Source organism: Aegilops tauschii, chromosome 6, assembly GCF_002575655.3.
Source record: "Aegilops tauschii subsp. strangulata cultivar AL8/78 chromosome 6, Aet v6.0, whole genome shotgun sequence".
NCBI classification, from domain to species: Eukaryota; Viridiplantae; Streptophyta; class Magnoliopsida; order Poales; family Poaceae; genus Aegilops; species Aegilops tauschii.
Window position 1 is genome coordinate 103,605,029 of NC_053040.3, and position 17,792 is coordinate 103,622,820.

The 17,792-nt window shown below is 43.9% G+C and overlaps 1 protein-coding gene and 1 long non-coding RNA gene across 2 annotated transcripts; one reads left to right on the forward strand and one right to left on the reverse strand.

Moving 5' to 3' along the window:
- Positions 1–6,727: 6,727 nt before the first annotated feature.
- On the reverse strand, positions 6,728–12,082 carry LOC109742946 (probable LRR receptor-like serine/threonine-protein kinase At1g51880). The gene is made up of 11 exons (XM_073501127.1): positions 11,140–12,082; positions 10,796–10,934; positions 10,591–10,662; positions 10,125–10,133; positions 9,589–9,666; positions 8,862–9,025; positions 8,496–8,716; positions 8,133–8,259; positions 7,812–7,874; positions 7,554–7,740; positions 6,728–7,369 (listed from the first exon to the last, which is right to left on the reverse strand). The coding sequence occupies exons 1-11, from the start codon at positions 11,438–11,440 to the stop codon at positions 6,922–6,924; spliced, it is 1,809 nt and encodes a 602-aa protein (XP_073357228.1). The 5' UTR covers positions 11,441–12,082; the 3' UTR covers positions 6,728–6,921.
- A 124-nt stretch (positions 12,083–12,206) lies between these two features.
- LOC141025553 (uncharacterized) lies at positions 12,207–16,597 on the forward strand. Its single transcript, XR_012187291.1, has 3 exons — positions 12,207–12,586; positions 13,994–14,068; positions 15,688–16,597. It is a non-coding gene; the product is annotated as an uncharacterized lncRNA (long non-coding RNA).
- The last annotated feature ends 1,195 nt before the right edge of the window (positions 16,598–17,792 follow it).

The window sequence follows — 17,792 nt, forward strand, 5'->3', positions numbered from 1 at the left end:
GGGTTGAAAATTGATGATGTTGCTTTGAATGGTGCATTTTGAACACACAAGAAGCCTAGAGTTCAAATAAGTTCAAAAAAATGAAATCCCTTTGTAACAGATGAGCTTTCGTCCGAAACCCTGATACTTCGTAAGAGATTGTCCGTTTTGTACACGAAGTGCATCTAGTTTTTGCCGTAACCCTCTCAACTTTGTTGCACATGCTGTGTGGGTGAAATGATGATACCATGCCAATTTGCAACCTTATCGGAGTTCATTTGAAATGCTTTTCAATTTCCGGGTCTTGTAGCTCAAAAAAGCAGTAAATGCATGAAAAATAACAAATGAAGTCAGAAAGGGTTGAAAATTGATGATGTTGCTTTGAATGGTGCATTTTGAACACACAAGAAGCCTAGAGTTCAAATAAGTTCAAAAAAAATGAAATCCCTTTGTAACAGATGAGCTTTCGTCCGAAACCCTGATACTTCGTAAGAGATTGTCCGTTTTGTACACGAAGTGCATCTAGTTTTTGCCGTAACCCTCTCAACTTTCTTGCACATGCTATGTGGGTGAAATGATGATACCATGCCAATTTGCAACCTTATCGGAGTTCATTTGAAATGCTTTTCAATTTCCGGGTCTTATAGCTCAAAAAAGCAGTAAATGCATGAAAAATAACAAATGAAGTCAGAAAGGGTTGAAAATTGATGATGTTGCTTTGAATGGTGCATTTTGAACACACAAAAAGTCTGGAGTTCAAATAAGTTCAAAAAATGAAATCCCTTTGTAATAGATGAGCTTTCGTCCGAAACCGTGATACTTCGAAAGAGATTGTCCGTTTTGTACACGAAGTGCATCTAGTTTTTGCCGTAACCCTCTCAACTATCTTGCACATGCTATGTGGGTGAAATGATGATACCATGCCAATTTTCAACCTTTTCGGAGTTCATTTGAAATGCTTTTCAATTTCCGGGTCTTATAGCTCAAAAAAGCAGTAAATGCATGAAAAATAACAAATGAAGTCAGAAAGGGTTGAAAATTGATGATGTTGCTTTGAATGGTGCATTTTGAACACACAAGAAGCCTAGAGTTCAAATAAGTTCAAAAAAATGAAATCCCTTTGTAACAGATGAGCTTTCGTCCGAAACCCTGATACTTCGTAAGAGATTGTCCGTTTTGTACACGAAGTGCATCTAGTTTTTGCCGTAACCCTCTCAACTTTGTTGCACATGCTGTGTGGGTGAAATGATGATACCATGCCAATTTGCAACCTTATCGGAGTTCATTTGAAATGCTTTTCAATTTCCGGGTCTTGTAGCTCAAAAAAGCAGTAAATGCATGAAAAATAATAAAATGCATAAAACTATAATATTTGTTATGATCAACTAAAAAACTAAAATCAATTAAAATATTCTGTTATGATGAACTAAAATAAAACTATAATATTCTTCAATAGCAAAAAGAATCAACTAAAGAGCTTTTATAAAACTATAATAGCAAAAGGAATCAACTAAAAAGCTTATATAAACCTCTAGTATTTTTGAAACTAAAATTATATAAAATTTATGCAACTTATATTAACAAAGTATTTTTTGTTGAACACATTAATAGCAAAAAGAATTTAATAGCAAAAAAAATTAATAAAATCTGGTTTTGATTAAAACAGATATTTAAAATAACCTAAAATTACCAAATTGAGTATAATGATAAAACACAGTAATATTAAATAGCAGGAAAAAGAATCACTCAAAAATCTATTTTTATAGTAAATTTATTCATAAAACTAGTGATTCACATACATTTAAAAAAATTCAAATTTTAAAACTAATGGCACTAACAGAAAGTTTATAATTTTTGTGACCTAAAAGCAAAAAGAAATCACTAAAAAACTATAAGTATTTAGTTTTAAGTAGAAATAAAAAAATAAAAAGAAAAAAAGGAAAAAAATGCCACCTACTGGACCTCCACGGCCTGAATACGACTAGAAACCCTACAATGGGCCAGGATTCAGGCCCGCAGAAGGCCCAATAGGCCCAACATGCATGGCAAAGTAGAGATTAGGCCCGTAAGCCTGCAATAGAGAGGAGCTTGAGAGGGTGGCGGCAGCAAAGCTTATAAACCACCCCGAGCCCCTCTCAACTAGCGAGGTGGGAATAAACTTCCCACCGCACCGTGCCAGCACAAGGCCTATGGTCCCGGTTCGTGCCACCAACCGGGACCATAGATGGGCATTCGTAACGGTTCGTGGCACCAACCGGTACCAATGCCCACCTGTGGTCCCGGTTCGTGCCACCAACCGGGACCTTTGGACCTGGTTGGTGGCACAAACCGGGACCACAGGTGGGCATTGGTACTTGTTGGTGCCATGAACGGGACCATTGATTTTGCTATATAAGGTAGCATTTGTGAAAATTTCGCCAACTGCTCCCCTTCCCCCCGACACCGCCAGGCCGTTCCTCATCGTCGTCGCCGTCGCCGCCCCGAGCCCCTGCCCCGTCGCCGTCGCCGCGCCCCTGACCCGCCGTCGACGTCGTCCTCGCCGTCGTCGTCGCCATCACCGCCCCCGAGCGGCTCCTCCCCGAGCCCTCGCCGCGCGTGTAACCCCTCCCCCACGAGCCCGCCGTCCTCGTCGCCGTCATCGTCGCCGGCCTCGTCATCGTCCTCGTCACCGGCCTCGTCGCCGTACTGCCTCGAGCCCCCAGTGAGCCCCTTCCCATCCCGATCCGTGCGTTGCCGCGGCTGCCGCCGCTCCTGCGCCGCGGCGCCGCCCCTGCGCCGCGCCGCCGCCCCTGTTTTTTGTATGTATGTATGGATGGATGGATATGCATGTATATGGATGGATGTATGTGTATGTGTTCATAGTTTTTTGTTCATAGCATTTTTAGGCTGTATAGTTTTATTTTTGTTCAATGTTTATGGTTAGAAGAGGAGAGGAAAAAATTGTGTTGCAAAAGTTACATTTAAGGTTAGTTGATTTAGTGCATTTTAGGTTATTAGTTCTACTGTTAGTGCATTTAATAAAACTACTTTATTTTACTATATATAGAAGTAGTTTATTTTTAGTAAGTACTACTTTATTTTATTTATAGTAAGTGCTTAATTAGTAGTTGAACTAGTTGATTTAATAAAACTACTTTATTTTACTATAGAAGTAGTTTATTTTTAGTAAGAAAATTAATAGAACTAGTTTATTTTTTTAGTTCAAGCAATTATTCCCGCATCGGCGTCGACGATGCCTATCCCGCATCCTCGTCGTCGACTTGGCGGAGGAGGCCGGCTTGATCAGAGGGGCCATGTCCGGGACTGGGCTCCGCCGGGCTGGTATTGGGAGGTGCTACCTTCCGAGAGGCGTAGGTTGGTGAGGAGCCAGCCCGTCGTTGACCCAATCCTTGTTTGGTGGTGGTCGCGTGGGCCAATGATGGTGCCGAGGCTTCCGGACACCGCGGAGGTGGTACGTCACCGTGTCAGCGAGGAGGACGAGCACGTCCGTCGCTACATGGTTGCGTTGGAGGGCAGGTTCGACAATACCTGGCAGCTTCTTCAGGGATCTCATTGGAGCTATGATTCTGTGATGGTTCCTTCTCTTTGGGTGTCCACCGCCCGCGCCGATACCCATCGGGCGCTACGGTTCTAGCTGTACTAGCGATGCTATATGTATGATAGTATTCGAGGTGTATTAGTGATAATATTCGACGATGTACGGACGCAAGAGATGATGTAGTTTTGCTTATAATTGAATGCATCCTAATTTGAATACTACTTTATTTTGCAATTTGATTTTGCTTATTGAATGCTTAAATTGGAAAACTACTCCTACTTTGAATGCTAAAATTAGAAAGCACTATGCAAGGCGTATGCATATGATTAGTTGATAGCTTATAGGGTTTTTGTTTTCGCAAAAATCTAGGAGCCCCCTCCATCATCCCCGCCGCCGTCCCCGTCACCGACCCCCTCCGACCTCGAGGTGAGACCAGCCAAATCTCCATGTCAATATGAGTCCTCGGGTTGACTTTAAGTCTGTCGAGTCTCCACCATATATGAAAGGACGAAGAATCCCGACTGTTGTGTCGTGGGGGTAGCTTCTCCTTCGTTCCCGTGATGAATAATAATGATCTAACTTAGGTTTTTTAGTACATATATTTAATTGTAAATGTTTAATATTTGAATTATGAACATAGGAAATGTCGTACTCGGACGACGAAAGTCTCCCAGGGGAGTGCGACTGGTGCCACGACGACCGAGGTCAGTGCGACAGGCCTCACCTGGACGAAGATCGACGCTTCAGCATTAAGCTGGAAGAGACCTTCGATGTTGAAACGGTACGCAACAACGACAAGTGTTATTTTTTCGTAATTAAGCACGACTTCAAATATTTCAATGTGTACTTTTCATCTTTTACAATTCGACTAGCTTATCACATGCCATGCAAGACGCTATGTCTTGGAGAGGATGGGTTTGAAGACCATGAAAGTTTCGAAACAAAGAAAATTCACCTAAGGACCCATCATGGTGTGGATTTTGAAGTAAAGCTGTACAATTCTGAGAGCGTAACCCATTTTGGTTGCAAAAAATGGGAAGCACTTTGCAAGATGTATGGTTTTGAGGAGGGTATGCTTGTCACCATGGATCTTGGCGATCCTGAAATCGAGCAAGACAATATGGACATTTGGGTCCTTGTTGATACGCCTCCAATTCTACCGCTATGTGAGTTTCTCAAACATATATAGTTATTAGCTAATTTATATGTTTATTTCAAAATAGTTGACAGCTTATTTCCATTGACAGCTTATTTTCATTCTTCAAAGAATGTGCGGAAGATGGTAGACAAAACCCACTACACCGATGGCTCCGAATTAACTTATCAGGAGAAAAATCATCTTGTCGGATTTTGTATTGATATTAAGAATTACAATATCTACAATCAAACTCCTCAACATTATGGTCAATACGTGCCACTAGTGCACGTGTTGAACTACGGTAACTACCATGGAGATACCTTGGTAAGATTTTTTACTATTACGACATCCGTGCATCTTTTGCATACTTCTAAAACTAGTACATCATTGCTAACTATGAAGTTATTACTATGTTTTTCAACAGAGAATTCCAGAGGATTGTGTGCCTCATTTGATGTATCAGAATGGCAGCCTTCGTGTTTTGAACATATATCCAGGTCATCTTATGAATCTCAACTGTCCATACCGGATTTCTCAAAGAAGTGGAGACATGCTAATCAAAGAATGGAAAAAAGTATGGACAGTCGTAAGGAGGTTCTTGGAAGCAAAAGGAAGCGAAGCGCAAGAATTGGAGACAGGATGATCTCCATTCTCCATAATGGAGAGTCAGGGTCTATATTGTTTTATGCTATTTTACCTTAAAGAGGGTATTTAGGTCCTACCTAATACTGATGATCATGTGCTAAGAACAATTAAGTAGGGTTGGTTCGATGACTATGAGGATGATGATCGTATGACTTGTTATTAATAACGAGTAGAAGTTGTATGATGATGATTAGTAGGACTTGTTATTATATATGATGATGCATGATGCGAGCATGAAGAGTTATTATATATCAGCGGGTGAAATGAACATGGATTGGATTGAAGTGAAGGCAACATGCATGTGCTGCATGTCGAAAGTAGTACAATCCAAACTTGATCAAAGTTAGGATTAGTATTATTTTCGACATGCACCATGTTGCCTTCACTTCAATCTAAGCCATGTTTAGGCATAGCAGTAGCGTTGGTAAACCAAGCACGGAGATATAAGAGAGGACACTTCTCTCTATTAGCTAGCTAATAACAACCTAAATTAACCCCCAAAACCCCTAAACCAGCTCCTTTAAAAAAACAAAAACCTCAGCTCCAGCCAGCTGCTGACGCGTGGATGCCTTTTGGTACCGGTTGGTGTCATCAACCGCGACCAAAGGCCCCCTGCCTGGGCTGGCCGCATCGGCCACGTGGAGGCCCATCTGTCCCGCTTCGTGTAAGAACCAGGACTAAAGGCCAAGGGCATTAGTAACGACCTTTTAGTCCGGTTCCAAAACAGAGACAGAAGGCCCTTACGAACCAGGACAAATGACCCTTTTTCTATTAGTGGTATATGAAGAACTAGTACGACGACGACGTCGTCGAAAACGACGAGTATGTTCCATACGAGAAATGTTTGGAGTTACGTGCAAGGTAATGGTTTGGCAGTTTACTCAAAATTTGATTCTCTACTGCAACGAAGCAAATTACACACAAGAACCACCTATGATTAATTGGGGGAAAAATGCTTGCATCAGCATTTTCAGAATTCTGGATGCTCCTGTTACATCGTCCACAACCAAATCAAGTAGACGTCTGTGGTTAAAAGAATAATGCCAGAAAAAAGTGTTAGCTTCGAATCAAAGCCATCAGATTCGATTCCATTAATCACCATATATTTTATTGCAGAAGAGTAGGCAGACTCTGGAGAATATCTGCTGCACCCTGTCCCCAGTTGACATCTCATTTTTTTTGGAAAATTCAAAAACAAAAACATGAATAATACTGGTACCCAACATGTCACAGGATTTCCAATCAAAATTCATAACACAGGTTGAGAGCAAAAATTAGACAGAATCGACAACTGAACGGCGCCTACATAAGTTGGGCTTAAGTTAGGCCCATTACAGATATTGATGACAAATTTGTCAATTCTGTTTTTCGAGTTATCTTTGATATTTAGACTAGAATTTTCATGAGGTCATAAATTCATGTTGTGGTTATGTGCTAACTTTTTCTCAGATTTATTTGAAGTATTTTAAAGTATGAACTGAAGCCAGGTGCATCATATACTTTCCCCTTCATCTAAGCGTTGCAAGGAACTTGAGATTTACAGAGACAGACGGTGGTTTTATCAGAAAAAAAATTAAGAGAAGAGGGGCTCTTAACCTGCAGCACTAATGTAAGATTAAAACTATCTCATTGCAGGACCAGCAGCAACAGCTTGTATATCCCCACCTTGTTGTTCTTCTTCTGCCTCAAGTGCACTTCCCTCCCTAGGAAAGTTCGAGCCCAAGCTTCTTTGCCTCCCGTCAAGACGGTTCTCGAGCTCCAAGCACTCCTTAAGCTGCGCCACCACCTCTGCCATCGTCGGACGCTCCCTTGAGACCTCTAGCTTGCAATGCAGCGCCAGGCCAGCAGCTTTCCAGACAGAGTTCATGTCATAATCCCCAACCATTCTTGCATCCACAATGCTCTCCATGGCGCCGTGGTCAAGGCTCTGCTGCACCCACTCGCCGACGTGGACACTCACGCTGTCGCTGACCGGGATGATAGGAGGACGGCCTGTGATGAGCTCTAGGAGTACGACGCCAAAGCTGTACACGTCGCTCTTCTCACTGATGTGATAACTGCAGAAGTACCTGAACAATTGGTAGACACAGGGGTCCCTTGTTATGACAAAGTAATGCCACTGTAGGCAATGTTGATTCTGTTTTTAGAAAAGGAGGATAACCCTCGGCCTTTGCATCACTGTGATGCACACAACTATTTAGGCAATGCTGATGAAGCGAGTATGTAGGAGAAGAGATGTTGTGCATGACGTACTCGGGATCTAAGTAGCCCATAGTACCAGCTGGTTCAGTGGTTATATGTGTTTTCGAGTCGCCGAAAGCCTTGGTCAGGCCAAAATCAGCAATCTTAGCCCCAAGATCTGTGGTCAGCAGGATGTTGGTACTCTTCACATCTCTGTGGATCAATGCTGGTTTACACGCGATATGCAGATACTCCAGACCTGTGAACTTAAGTAAATAACACGTGCAAGAAGAAATCTAAGGAACCAGTAGTAGATGGTGAAATCCTAACCTTGTGCAGCATCAAGGGCGATGTGAAGACGCTGCTCCCAAGTGAGTGGTTTACTAGTAGAACCTTTGGACGTCAACAGAAGTTAAAACGTAATTAGTTAGAAGATTTGAGAGAAATTCAAGGGCTTCAGTTTAGTACCCACACTTGATTTAAGGTCTATGCAGTTCTCCATTGATAAGTGTAACATTCTTCTGTAATACGAATTTCAAGATATAGCACACTGATGATCTAATCTAGGGCGCCTAAAAACTGAAATTAGCCGATATAAGATATTTGAATAGCCAAGATGAAGTGTTAAAAAAAGAAGCCAAGATGAACAACCTCTCAGATGATTCTGCAGGTTCCCTTTGGGCATGTACACGTAAACAAGGGCTAGATGATTTTTGTCCTTGCAGTAGCCAATCAAGGAAACCAAGTTCTTGTGATGAATCCTTGTCAAGTGCCGAGCCTGCAATATAGCTTGCAGAACTTATGTTCAGATAATTTAAGCAGGGCATATAATAAGAATGATAAGTAAGTGCAGTTCCATCTACAAAGCCATAAAAAAAAACTTGACAATGCTCATTCGTCAAAATCGAGAAACAGATGGCCACACAAGGATTTGGAGAAAAGGTGGATGAAAGGAAACAACACAAATATTTGAGCTGCGACACATAAAACTACAAACAGAATTTCCTTTTTTACCTCAGCCAGAAACTCTTTACCCCCTTGTGAAGATGAATCAGAACGCACTTTCACAGCAACTGAGTTTCCGTTCTTCAGGTAGCCAAGGAAGACAGCTCCAAACCCGCCCTTGCCAATCTCTTGGCTATAGTTGCTTGTAATATACTTCAGTTCTCTGTAAGAAAATTCTCGGTTCTCAAGTAACGCAGATTCATCTTCAGGACCAGTAGCTTTTCTCTTATCTGAAAACATACACAAAACGTAGTTAAAGGTGAGAAATAGTTTTTCTGGGATGGAGGGAGTACAACAGTGTGCAATGCTCCATTCAAAATAAAACAGTGTTCAATGCATAAAATAGAAACCATTATTGCCATCTGTCTGCATTACCTTTTCCCTTGAGCTTTTGGCGTAGCAGAAGAAATAATACAACAAATATTGCAATGACAGCAACGATTGGAATAACTATTGCAGCAAGAAGTGCCCCATTAATTTTCTTTCGACTTGATCCACAGGCAGTACCATTGGCACATATATTTGCATTATTACCAACCCTGCTAATATTAAAGTGTACACATTCATGTTAGTAATGTGCTTCCACGGTATTCCAGATAAAGAAATATGTTCGACTGAGATGGTGCTCGAAGGAATCAGTATCTCTATGTATATTCAGGTATCAATCAGATCTAATTGTTAACTAGGCAAGTAATATTGGTACTATTTTTTAATGGTAATTTTATGATAAAATCTCGAGAAGATATAGGTAACCATCTCGAGAAAACGGAGGTAACCCTAAAGGCTCATGGGTAGAGAGTAGGCGGATTCAAGGTTCTCCTATGTCCTCTTAGTGGAGAGATGAGAAATCAAAGCATACAGTGTTTACTTCTGAAGTTTTATGTCATTGCAATTAATACCTGATGATGGATATCGTATCTTTCTAATAACCGAAAGTAGTATACCTTATTAAATGGACAGGCAGAAGGAAATTGAAGAACACAAAGCTATAGCATGAGTTTAAAACAGCTAGCATGATACTAATAGGATGCCAAACATTTGCAATATCATTTTCAAAACTTTTGCTGTTCTTTAATTAGAATCTAGTTCAAGAGAACTCTACCTTAACGACAGAGTCCCATTTTGGGATTTTTGAAGACTGTCAGGGATTGTTCCATATAGATCATTGCTGGACAGATCCCTGTGAAAACAAAAATGATGTAACTAAAAAGTGTTCTCACAAGATCCTACAGCTGGAGCATATATATGTAACAGAAGGGAAAAAAACGACTTACAGAAATATTAGAAATGGAAGTTGCCCAAGAAAATTTGGAATGGTGCCAGACAAGTTGTTGTTTGACAGATCCCTCAAATAAGTAACAGCTCTTGTGAATACTAGTAAGGAATTGGGAAACATAATGAAGTTTCAGAACTGATTTTTCAGCTCCACTTCTTGATTGCATTCAAGAGGGGAAAATATGAAGGTAGTCATTGCATATAAATGAAGAGAATTATATTTCTCTTCCAAAATAACTCCATTAGTAAAAGGATGGCGTTTTAGAAAATGACAGTCTCCAACTATATCTTTGACCTTCACCTTTTGTCCGCATATGCTAGTACTAAAGTATTTTCATGACGAATCTAGTGATACTATTTTACCTTACCAATCTAAATATTTTCATATAAATTCATAGTCAAAGTTTAAAAGGTTTGACTGCACACTTTCTCAGAATTCATGAATTTATGAACAGATGTAATATATATTTAAAGAGTTCTCTAGGATTATATCTTTTGTGGATTGTGGGGAGAAGGAAGCAAAAAACTCTTGAAGTATCCACACTTTTAGACTGCATGGATATATGACAGCAGATACAAAAAATTAAAGAAATATACTGCCGTCTACTGTGAAGTTCAAAACAGTCTGTCATGTACTGCTGGGTAAACTGTTTCAGATATAGTTGAGTAATTCAGATTCATAGGTAACTTTGCCAATCAGTCCCTAGGAAGACTACAACATGAAGCAGAGGGAATAAACATCAACACGGTTAATTTTGCTAGTATTATAAAAAGAAAAAGGCTGTGGCACCTTAAAATTCTACAGTGAGACATGATGTTGAGAACCTACAGGTACTGAAGTGCATTCAGATCTCCAAAATCAGTAGAGATGGTACCAGCCAACCCAAAGGAAGACACATTTCTGCCAAAAAGATAAATTCAGAACAGTTAGTTTCTCCAGATGAAATGTCCTGATGTTTCTATGAAATATGCAAAGTATTTCAGCCTATAACCATATATTTTTAATTTCATTCAGACATGATTATGGAACTTACAATGCTGTTATTTTAGAGGCATGAGCTGGAGGATAGGAGCAGGTTAATCCTATCCATGCAAAAGCTTTTGGAGCACATGGATCACCCATCCAGTTTTTCTCCACGCCAAAATTCTCCTGGATTGACATCATGGCTCTAGCTGGTTCGCCAGAACAACAAAAAATGTTCATGACCATACAAAATGAACAGACAGGCAAGCAAGCAGGTCAAATGCTATCAATAATGTGTATCTGATTCAGTTTAATACCTCCCTTTTGCAAATTGTATGAAGACTTAACGTGGTCTAAGTACTTAACTGTAAGAAACATACACTCTGTACTAATATTGTATCGGTATATTCATACCATCTCCACTATCAGTAGCGACCTCAGTTATCGGTTCCACCAAGTACATCTCCATGGCATTCAGGATAGGTGTAAGAGTTGCATTTTCTGTAGCAACAAGTGAGACACTATAACTTGCCAACCCTTGTACAAAGCCTGAGAAAGAATCGGCGAATAGGAATGGAGGGGTGTAAGGTTGCTGCATTTTGCATAACAGCTGATGGCACGTCGTACACATCAGTGACATAATTCTGGACGACAGATGTTGCAGATATTTCATCCCAGTTTGGGATTGTGTCGTAACTCGACCATAGGCAGTCATGGGGATCCAAGGGGTACCTGTTTCAGACCAAAGAAATGTGTTTGTATGATCTAGTATCGTAGTTCACTGTAATTGGAGTCAAAACAACCTCTTTTTGTCCCAAAGTATAACTTGCAGAGACATATCCATGCAAAGAATGTCTAACATTAGCGGCTATACTCGTTTACATGAGAATGTGTGTAATACCCGGATAATCAAGCTACAGTAATCCCCTACTAATGATGCCACATCATCTCTGTTACTGTTGCTAATCTCACTTTGATTCAAAACAAATTCAAATTCAATTTTAACATAAAGTCAAATAAATTAATTCTCCAAACAGTAAAAAAAAATGTTCGCTGGGTTGCAAATATTCACTAACTAAATGTCATGAGTGATTCAACATCATTTGAGATAGCTAAATTCCCCTCGGAATTAAAGCAGTTCCAAATCAGCATTTTTAAATGCTTTTCCATTTGTGAAAAATCCAAATCAATTCAAACTCCTCCCAAATTTTTTGTGGCAGGTGCCAAATATTGTAATGTATTTATTTGGCCAAGTCCCACATTTTACAGAACTCCTTTTGGCAGCTCAAATATTGCATAGCATTTTTTCTGTAAAAAGAAAAGATTAAAAGAAAAGGCAAAAGGCAAAAAGAGAAAGCCCCCTATCCCCTGGGACTAATCCACCCGAGCCGGCCCATCCAGCCCACTCCCTGCACCGGACACCCCTCCCTCCCTATTCCTCTGTCCTGGGTCGCTACAGGCGCCGTCCCCGCCGGACCCGCCTCGCCGGCGACGCCCCGGAAAGGACAAGGACGCCACGGCCCCCTCTCGGCCTCGTCAGATCCCCCTCCCCCCGCAGATATTTCTCCTCCCTCTCTCTCTCACACGCTCGCTCCTTCTCCACCTCGCCCGAACGCCCACCGTCGCCATGGACGCACCTGACCGCGCGCCCTCCGTCGACCCCGTCGCCTAGGACCGCACCGGGAGCTCCGCCTTCGACCTCCACTACGCCTACGACCGCTACCTCGAGCTCGGGGCCGCTCCACCGTCGCCCTCGACCACTTCTTCCCCGACGCAGACCGCCCGGATCACCGTCGTCCGCCCTCGAACTGGCCGCCTCTGCTGCTCCTAATCAGTCACGGGGCCTCCTTGTGCCTATGCGGTGAGCACCCCGCGTCCTCCCTCTGCTCCCCCTGCTTTCCGTGCATAAACGCTGTACGCCGCCGTTGCTTCTGCTTGCTGATGCCGTTGCGTTGCTGCTTCTACTGCCGCGCCGCGGCTTGCCTCGCCCACGAGCCGCGCTCGCCCCGCCTACTGCTGCTGCTGCGCTGCGGTTTGCTCTACCTACTGCCGCGCACACCGCCTGCCGCCGCTTCGGCCCCGCATTGCCGGTTGCCTGCCCGCTGCTCGCCCCATCGCCCCTTGCTGCTCCCGCGCCCGGATCGTGCTCCTTGCGCGCACCGCCGCGCCATGGCTGCACTTCCGCGAGCCCTCTGGCCGTCCCGTGCACCCCGGCCAGGGCATCTGACGCCCGCTGTCGCCGCCGCCGGTGGTGCCCGACCAATCCCGCGGCCGCTCGCGACCCACCTCCCACTCGCGCGCGACGCCGCACGCCCACGCTCGCCTCGCCTCTCCTATCGCCGCTCCACCCGCGCTGCACTGCCTAGCCTCGCCGTACCGTCCCGCTGCTTGTTGCTGCTCTGCTCCATCACCGCCGCTGCAGCCTGCGGCCGCCGCAGCCACCCACGCCCGCGGCCTGCTCGCCCACGCCCTTGCAGCCCCGCTCGCCGCCCCGGCGCCTCCCCCTTGCCGCCCGCGCGTGTCCCGCCGCGGCCCCGGTCGGCCGACGCCTAGGTCCGGCGCCCCGGGGCTCCGTCTGCTGCGCCCCGGGTTAAGCCCCGACGGGCGCACGCGCCCGATAGACGCCCGGTGGCTCTGGGCCACTACCTAGGGGCCCCACGCTCCCTGTTGTGAAAAAAAGAGTTTTAAAAGAAAGTTTAAAAAAATAATAATTTTAATATATAAAATTAAGTAATTATGTAATTAATTAACTTAATTAACCTTGCTTATAATTAGCCTAATTAGCTAATTAATTAAGTTAACCCTGTTCATTAAGTTAGGTCGTTGACAATTGGGACCCGCATGTTAGTTTGACCAGTCAACGCTTTGTTGACTGCTAATGTCATGATGACGTCAGGCTGACATCATAATTCCTTTTGTGAATTAAAGATATTCCTAGAATATTTTTTAAATCTTTGAAAATCATATAAAATATTCCGTAGCTCGGATGAAAATGTTTTCTACATGAAAGTTGCTCAGAAAAATCCGACGAATTCGAATACACGGTCCGTTCGTCCGCCACATGCCCCTAGCGTAGCGAACATGCAACCTTTCACCTCTGTTTCGTCTGTCCGAATATGCCAAACTTCGGGAAAACATTCCCTGATGTTACCCCCTTCGCCGGTATCGCGTAGTACTACGTTAGAACACGCCTAATGCTGCTTATTGTCAGGTCATGCATCTGTGTGCCTTATATTTACAGCTTCTTCCCCATCTCCTTCTCCGATAGACCCCGAGACCGCTGCTGATGCCCCTGTGATCGACTACGTCACCGATGACCCCTCCTTCTCGCCTGAGCAACCAGGCAAGCCCCCCCTTTGATCATCCCGATATCGCCCATTTCCTTTCTCTCATGCTTGCATTAGATTTTGCTACTGTAATTGTTTGCTCCTATTCTGATGCATAGCCTGCTTTTGTAACCTGCTTATTGTTACCTACCTGCTTATCCTAAACTGCTTAGTATAGGTTGGTTAGTGATCCATCAGAGACCCCCACCTTGTCCTTGTTACCCCTGCTTCATCATCGAAGACCCGATCAACGGGATCGAAGACCAGGCCCCGGCACCGCACATCACTTTCCCCTTAGTTGCTCGGCACTACTAGGTTACTATCGAGTGCCGAGGGTGAGACCTTATCAGCACTTCTGATGTTAACCCTGTAGAGTAGCTATTCGGTCGTGGTCATCGAGGGTGATTTCCTCCTTAACCACTTCCGATATGACTCTGTCATGCAACCCCTCAAGTGTGAACCTCGGGGGTGGTTCCTCTTACGTTCACCTTGATGATTACATCGAGTGGAATCCGTCAAGGGTGATTCCTCAGGTTTTCCCCTTGGTGTAAGACACACGGTTACTATGGTTACTATGACTTTACACTGAACCATGTTACTAAAGACGGGCCGGCCCTGAGGGGTACCCGCGCGAGCATATTTGCGAGTGATGAGGAGTCGGGTTGACCTGGAGGGTGCCCGCGAGATAATTACGAGGCGTGGCCGGGCATTCCTAGCCCTTGCCGCAAGTCCTCGAGACGGGGCAACGGGGTCACATCTTTCGTGAGTCTCTGCTTGTTACCGCGTGCTCCTAATCCACTACGATTTGAATATTTGATCCGAGGGGCCTCTGGCCTGATAGCACTAACCATCACGTGGGCATAGTATGGGCGTTCTGCGTTGTATGCATCAGCCGAAGTTTAATAGACGTCTGCGACTGAGCGGCGCGTGCCGGGTTGGACTGGTAAGCACCTGCCTTTTTAAAGGAGGTAGCTAGGTCTGCTCACCGGCCGCGTTCGCAATGTGCAGGAGTTCCCGGGGTGATGGCCCATGACCCCTGGGGGCATAGGTTTAGTCCGGCGTGTTGACCTCTCTATTAAGCCTAGGTCGGGTTGCGGTGTATTGTTTGGCCGAGGCCGGGCATGACCCAGGAAAGTGTGTCCAGCCGGAGTTAATCGAGCGTGGTGGGTAAGTTGGTGCACCCCTGCAGGGAAGAAAAACATCTATCGATAGCCTGTCCTACGGTAACGGACACTTGGAGTTGTATCCCGATCGATACAACTAGAACTGGATACTTGAGATGAGACATGGATATGAGAAATGGATAGTATGGCTCTGGGATTGCTTTCTCGTAGGGAGTCGAGAAAGGATCTCTGGCCGATGTTGATAACACTACTACTACTTTACTTTATGGTACTCTACTCCCTCCTGTTGCTGCAAGATGGTGGTTTCCAGAAGATGCTAGTCTTCGATAGGACTAGCTTCTCCCCCTCTTATTCTGGCATTTCTGCAGCCCAGTCCACATATACAGCTCATTTCATTGATACCGATGCATATGTAGTGTAGATCCTTGCTTGCGAGTACTTTGGATGAGTACTCACGGTTGCTTTGCTCCCCCTTTTCCCCCTTTCTTATTCTTTCCGATTGATGCAATCAGATGTCGGGGCCCAGGAGTCAGATGCCATCGTCGATGCCTACTACTACGTGAAGACCGCCGACGACCAGGAGTAGTTAGGAGGCTCCGAGGCAGGAGGCCTTGCCTTTTCGATCGTAGATGCTTTTGTGCTAGCCTTGTTAAGGCAAACTTGTTTAACTCATGTCTGTACTCAGATATTGTTGCTTCCGCTGACTCTTGTGTTTTCGAGCTTATGTATTCGAGCCCTCGAGGCCCCTGGCTTCTAATATAAAGCTTGTATTATTTTTAATTTGTGTCTAGAGTTGTGTTGTGATATCTTCCCGTGAGTCCCCGATCTTGATCCTACACATTTGCGTGTATGATTAGTTTACGATTGAATCGGGGGCGTCACAAGTTGGTATCAGAGCCGACTGCCTGTAGGTAGCCCCCCTTCCAACTCCTTGGCCGAAGTTGAGTCTAGTACTTGAAAACGTTTTTACTAACATGGCTGTGTGGCTTACGGGCCCACGTTTCCAATTGGGTGGTATTAGGATCTTTTATTCCTCGTCTATACTCTGGGATACTGATCTCTCTTCTATTCGGGTTAAATGATTTTGCTAAAATCTAACCTTAGGTTCTTGAAAATACTTCTCCGGAGAGTCCCTTCAGTCCAGATGATCGCTTGCTGCACCAGAAGATTTTGAAGATACTCTCTGATGTTTCCCCGAAACCTTGTGCCTACGTCGTTGCAATTCCATATCGTCGATAAATCCCTAAAGATAGCTGCATACACTTGTCTTCCATACCTTCATTTCCAATTGTTCTTGTTATTACAAGATACCCTGAAATACTTCGGATATTCCGAGAATCCTCTGTGCCTGCTGCCTTGCAGCTCCTATTCCGCATGAATACATGTGTGAATAATTCCTCACACTTACCGGGGATCTGTTCATCCCCAGTTGTTTATGTGTTTCACAAATTCTTTGGGATACTATTCGTTCTTCCGAAAATCCTCTGCAGCATGTTGCTCTTGATTATCCTTGCCTGCTTGCATTAGGATTAATTCCATATGTCTAGCAATATTCTTTAAAATTCTTTGTGGTTGTCATTCTGTTCCTATGGATTCAATGTGTGAGCGAATACTCGCAATCATCAATTAATCCTTGGAAATTTTCTTTCCGGCTTCGACATCACTTCAGTTATGAGCTGGTTCTTGCCCAATCAAGATTTGATCGGGTGCACCTTTAAGTCTATTCAACTTACTCATCTTTTGATCAGAGCCTCTGCTTCTGATCCTTCGACTTGAAATCATAACTCCTTTGTACTCAAGCATCGAATTATTAAGATGTTTCTATAATCCAATGCCTTTGCATTCCTTCCTTCTCCTGATTGAGTACTGATACTCACATCAGATTCATTAAGGACCGCTGAATCCTTTGTTGGATTATTATCCGGCAGTTTCCTTCATAGTCAAAATTTTGTGCGCTCTTCCCCTGATACACATTTGTTGGAAATATGCCCTAGAGGCAATAATAAATTGGTTATTATTATATTTCCTTGTTCATGATAATCGTATATTATCCATGCTAGAATTGCATTGATAGGAAACTCAGATACATGTGTGGATACATAGACAACACCATGTCCCTAGTAAGCCTCTAGTTGACTAGCTCGTTGATCAATAGATGGTTACGGTTTCCTGACCATGGACATTGGATGTCGTTGATAACGGGATCACATCATTAGGAGAATGATGTGATGGACAAGACCCAATCCTAAGCCTAGCACAAGATCGTGTAGTTCGTTTGCTAAGAGCTTTTCTAATGTCAAGTATCATTTCCTTAGACCATGAGATTGTGCAACTCCCGGATACCGTAGGAATGCTTTGGGTGTACCAAACGTCACAACGTAACTGGGTGGCTATAAAGGTGCACTACAGGTATCTCCGAAAGTGTCTGTTGGGTTGGCACGAATCGAGACTGGGATTTGTCACTCCGTGTAAACGGAGAGGTATCTCTGGGCCCACTCGGTAGGACATCATCATAATGTGCACAATGTGACCAAGGAGTTGATCACGGGATGATGTGTTACGGAACGAGTAAAGAGACTTGCCGGTAACGAGATTGAACAAGGTATCGGGATACCGA